The sequence below is a fragment of the Chelonus insularis genome, unplaced genomic scaffold (genome assembly GCF_013357705.1).
Source record: "Chelonus insularis isolate UGA/USDA-ARS -01 unplaced genomic scaffold, ASM1335770v1 contig_23_pilon, whole genome shotgun sequence".
NCBI lineage: Eukaryota > Metazoa > Arthropoda > Insecta > Hymenoptera > Braconidae > Chelonus > Chelonus insularis.
The window spans coordinates 400,515-406,348 of NW_023276443.1; the positions used below are offsets into that span (position 1 = coordinate 400,515).

Here is a 5,834-nt window from a genome sequence, read left to right on the forward strand (position 1 = left end):
TAACCAGGCCACAGACGACCTGATAAAAACAAAATAGCTCGGGTTGCTGTCAGCGAACGTAAGAAATCATCTCGAAGTCGTCAGAAATGCTGATCTTACCGAGCTAGCAGACATCGCAGACAGTATTATGGAAAACTACAGTGACAACAACAGTATAATGGCGGTAGCAGGCAGTCAACCATCGCCTAACGTATGTCATCGCATTATCACCACGGGTAAAGAAGTCCACGAGCGACCTCGCAAACTGGGTCCGCGGAAATTAAAAGCAGCACAGGCAGAATTTAATGTAATGTTTAATCAAGGACTAATTCGTTCGGCAGATGGTTCCTGGGCAAGCCCGCTGCATATGCAAAGAAAGAAAGGAGGAGATTGAAAAAAGCTTATTATCTCATTCCAATGGCAGAGAAAGACTCGAAGAAGAACGACAAGCGAAAAATTGAATGGACTCAAGCAGCCGAAGATGCATTTATACAGTGTAAAAAAAGTTTCGCAGCAGTAACAATAACATTATTTCCAGCTTCAGACGCTACTCTGATGCTCTGCACTGATACATCAAATACAGCCATCGGTACATCACTTGAACAAAAAAAAATGACGTGTGGTGTCCAGTTGGATTCTTCTTAAGAAAGCTCAGTCCGACAGAGGGAAACTACTTAACGTACAACAAAGAACTTCCAGCAATTTATTCTGCCATAAAATATTTCCAGAAAAAGCGTCACAACGTCAACTGAAACAATGAAATTTTATATTGCGATTTTCTACGGAAATAATTCACATAAAGGGTGAAGAAAACCTGGTAGCAGACGATCTGTCTCGAGTCAACCAAATTAACATGCCAACGGTGATAAGTGCACAAGATATCGAAATAGCTCAAGATCAACATGACGAACTAGAGAGCTTGCTGCAAAGATCAACGTCGTTGAAGTTACAAAAATTAGTGGTAGAGCCTGATACAGAGATTTATTATGATATTACTAATGGAATAGTACGTCCATATGTTCCAAAGTCGCTCAGACGAACAGCCTTTCACACCATTCATGGCTTGGCACACCCTAGCGGTTGTACAATAGCAAAAACAGTGAAAGCAAAATACATTTGGCTCGGAATTAGACGAGACTGCATTAAATAGTGCAGGGAGTGCATCGAGTGTCAACACGCTAAAGTTCAGAGACATAACAGAGTACAACCTCTGGGTATTGAAGTTCCAGATGGACGATTTAACCACGTGAACATTGATATCGTCAATATGCCAACAGTGGATGACTATAAATACTGCCTCACAATCATTGACAGGTTCACAAGATGGCCCGTAGTCGTGTCTCTGGAAAATATAACAGCGAGCACAGTGGCAACAGCACTATTCACACACTGGATTAGTCAGTTTGGTACGCCTCTCACAATAACGACGAATCAAGATCCTCAATTTGAGTCGACATTATTCAGAACACTCACAAATTTTGTTGGAGCAAATAGAACGAGATCGTCACCATACTATCCAGCCTCTAATGGTCTTATCGAGTGTTGGCATTGCACGTTAAAAGCAGGGTTAATGTGTAAGCCTGATATACCATGGACAAGTTTACTCCCTTCAGTTTCGCTGGGCCTTCGTACGTGTTACAAGCCTGATCTTGGGGCTTGATCAGCGGAGCTAGTATATAGAACACAACTTAGAGTTCCAGGTAAGTTTTTTGTACACCAAGACGCCCAGAGTGATTCTCAAGAATTCGTCGAACAACACAGAGAAGTGATGAGACAGCTACGATCTATCCCAACATCGAATCATCACAAGACACGTCCGTTCAGGCATAAGACATTGGATACGTGCACGCACGTATTCCTACGCAGTGACCACGTAAAAAAACTACTGGAACTTCCATACATGGGTCCGTACAAAGTGGTAAAGAGAACTACAGATCGCTTGTTTGAAATCAATGTTAACGGGGAACATAAAAACATTGCTATAGAAAGGTTGAAGCCAGCACATCTTGCTCAGACAGTCAAGAATGTAAACACTTCAACAGACAATCAAACGCATCCTAGTCGAGAGGTTGTTCCAGCGTCTGCAGCAACTAGCCACACGGGAAAAAATAAAATATATCTACATTGATCTACTTAGACCTATTGTTTTGGCACAATTAGATTTACTTTGTTCTGTGTACATCTGTTTTGATTACCTTAGATCTTCTGTAATCTCTGTAGATGTATTAAATTTTTTTTATCAACGAGATCAATGAAGATCTCCATAAACATACAGTAATTTGTGTAGATATACAGGGATCTCACTAGATATACATAGATTTACTAAAATCAAATTTTCTTTAGTTTTTTAGATATGAGTAGATCAAATTAGATATAAAAAATGGCGAAAATGTGGATCTGAGTGAATCTATTTTATTTTTTTCCGGGCAGCGTCCACCACCAACGAATCCTGAAAATAGTCATTGTCAAACACAGCTGGCACAAAACAACGATACAAATCGACTACAGTCAACACAAAATCGGAGTCCAAACGCATCAGTGAATTCCCTGGAATTTTCTGGATACTATGGCTCTTACACCAACGCTGACGAGCTGAGAACGAATTCGTTGAAATATTGATTCCTATCAATTTGTTTGCAGCATCAGCGTTAATGGTCTGTTCCAAGGTAAGATCCACTGAATGTCTCGAGAATTGCTTATTAGTTATTTTGATATCATGTGATCCCTTAACTATAGCCGTGGATGAGATAGAGAAAGAGAACTTTCATCAAATCATCGTGATATAAAATGATATATCTCGAATAGTTTCATTGATTGAAAACAACAAAAAATATTGGTAGTTTTTAGCAATATAATTAAAATAATTTAAAATAGGGCTTTCCAATGCTTTTACATAATAAAAAGTAATAATTGAATCAATTAATATATATCATATAAAATTGGGCAGTTCTTTCATGTTTGCCTTCTAGTGTTCGTAACAGTCAACTCGGTACGTGTGTACAAGCAGAGATCGAACGCAGTCAAACTTGCGAGTGAAAAACCGGAAAAAGTATTTCTCAGAAATGGAATAACTCACCAGTTAATCATTTATAGTGATGATTGTGAACTCATCAGGCAGTCTAACTCTCAGCAGATTTATCCAGTAAGCTTAAGTTGGTCCGAATAAGCATCTTCGTTGCAAAAGGCGCGAACGATGGCGGCATAGACGCCTCATGGACAGTCACATACACAAGATCCATCAGAACAACTCGCTTGTGTCTATGTGACTGACGCCAACCCATTGAAAATCAGACGACTCCTGGTGCAGAGAACAGTACAGGAAAACTTACAACTTTCCTGTGATCTTCTACTTATTAGTCAACTCTATGTAAAAGTTCAGTGAACTCAATACTGCACAGACAATTCAAAGACTTTGTTTTTCAGTGAACTTATCTCATATAATTATTAGACAGACTCTCTTCTCGTTATTTTTCTGTTACTGTTACTTTTGTAGTGAATAAATCGTTGATTGTTACTGTAATGTCTAAATGTATTTTAATTATTTCACATAATTATTAAAAATATATTTTAAGAAAAGCTAAAAATGAATAGCAATAAACTTAAGGATTGAGGTTAACGATTATTACTCAAGTTATTTTTTGAGTTTTCCTAAGATTTCGTTAAAATAGAAAGGATTTCGAAGAATAGTTGAGGAAGTCATTTTTTAGATATTTTATTGCTTTTGGAAAACCCACGTGGCGAAAAGCAATAAAACTCTAAAAAAGAGTACGTGACGTAAGAAAAGCGTTAAGCTTTTCCAAAAAGGGAAAAGACCATGCGAAGGGACTTGTGCGCGCCTGAAGCAAGGGACTTCTAATTATGTCACATTCGACTAAATAAATACGTAAGGTTTGATGCATCAGTCAGTTGTCGAAAAAGTAAGATCGAGATCAGATCGTCGTGGAACATCTCTTGAAATCATAAGTCTTGAGTATTGTATTGATAATACTTCAAAGTTTGTAAATTTTTGCATGAAGTTTATTTGATCGTCAAATTATTTTTAAATTGATATTTAAATTAATTCGCGAGAAAAAGTGAATAATTGCGCTGACTGGAACATCGACTGAGGACCAATTAATTGTAATTCATCTCGACCAGAGTAAAAGAAATCATCTGTTGGTAACGTTTAAATTGTTGTTATAATTTTTCAATAATTTTCATTCAATAAAATTTTGTTATTGTTTTTATATAAATCACACATTTTTACTTTCTCTATCGAAGATCCCCTCATCCCTGTCTATTGGTCGAAAGGCTAGGACTAAAAAGAGGAACTTAAAGTCTCTAAGGTTAAGCATATGGTTTACATATTGACACCTTTAAAGAGCAAAATTCCATAACAATTTTTGGGGGCTCGTCCGGGATTGCAATGATCTTCTATGGAGAAATAGTTTAAATGTCTGATAATTCTGGATCATTTAATAATAATAAAAAAGGTTATTCGCTGAGAAGTACCGGTGACCCACTATATCCTGAAGGTTTAGCTCCGCCTACTAGACCTAAAAGTTTCAAGTTTGTTGATTCGGGTATCGGTGATTTAACAAAAATATCAGAATCGAGTGAACTCGTTACATCTGACGAGAGTGATAATAGTGACGAAACGATAAATCAAACTCAAGCTCACGTAGAGACGGAAAATATAGATATAAATATGACGGAACAAAGGAAAATGTCTGATAATCAAAATATATCTCTCAAAGACGCGTTAATATGCATTCCTATATTTACGGGCAAACCAGAAGAATTAATTGATTTTTCAAATTGTTGTGAGGAAGCAAAATGTATGTTACCAGAGCAAGTAGAATCAAATCTCACTAAATTAATTTTTGGTAGTAAATTATCTCCTTCAGTTAAAGATGCATTAAATGAAATAACATATAGCACTGTAAATGAACTCTTAAGAGATCTTAAAAAAGTTTATGTCCCTTCTAAAACACTTTTTCAGTTGCAAGGTGAACTAGGAAAAATGTTTCAAAAAGATGATGAATTTGTAGTAGACTTTGTTAATAGATTACGGAAAAAAGCAAAAGAAATAGTAGAATGTTTCAAAACAAATAATCCGACTGCTACTCCGAATGAAATTCAAATCTATAAAGATAATACTGATAAAGCCGTAGCTCAATGTTTTGTTCAAAATTTAAGAAATGAAATAGATCAACGAATGTCTCGATGTGACAACGTCACTGAGGCCTTAGAAAAGGCAATAGAAATAGAAAGACGATTAATTGCGCGAAGAGAAATTCGTAAAGACCCAAATAGTATAAAAACTAAAGAAAATAAAAATGAAGATAAAAATAAACCCGTTAAATTTGTAACTAATAAACCAAATAACGATAAAGACAAAAGTTGAAATAATAATAGTCAAGAGAAACCAAAGATTATTTGTCATTCATGTAATAAACCTGGTCATATAAAGAAAAATTGTCGAGAGAAAGATAATAATAATTCAAGAGGAAATTGTCAGCTTTGTAATAAAACTGGACATACTGCTAAAAATTGTTTTAAAAATCCAAATAGAGTTTCATCAAACGTAAAATGTCAAATTTGTGAAAAAAATGGTCATATTGCTAAAACGTGTCGATTAATTAATCATTCGAATGAAAGTAATCAAAGTAAATCTTGTAAATTTTGTAAAAAATCTGGTCACGACATTTCCACTTGTTTCCGTCTTGAAGCTAAAAAATACGACGAACAGGAAAACTCGAATGTGTCTCGCCAAATGGGCGCGGGGTCAGAGGCACTTCAAAAGCGTCCAGTGACATTGACTTTCGAGGAGGAAACCGAAAACGAGTACTAATCATGAGCGTGAAATTAGAAAA

General features: G+C 36.1%; 1 protein-coding gene across 1 annotated transcript; it reads left to right on the top strand.

Moving 5' to 3' along the window:
- Positions 1–832: 832 nt before the first annotated feature.
- Positions 833–1,639, top strand: LOC118064557 (uncharacterized). The gene is made up of 2 exons (XM_035079241.1): positions 833–1,078; positions 1,130–1,639. Exons 1-2 carry the CDS (start codon positions 833–835, stop codon positions 1,637–1,639), a joined length of 756 nt encoding a protein of 251 aa, XP_034935132.1.
- Positions 1,640–5,834: the final 4,195 nt, after the last annotated feature.

Bases quoted from the DNA above. Each gene is read 5' to 3' on its own strand.
- LOC118064557 (XM_035079241.1), top strand. From the start codon at position 833: ATGCCAACGGTGATAAGTGCACAAGATATCGAAATAGCTCAAGATCAA. The intron at 1,079-1,129 runs GTGAAAGCAAAA...TGCATTAAATAG, and splicing joins GTTGTACAATAGCAAAAACA to TGCAGGGAGTGCATCGAGTG.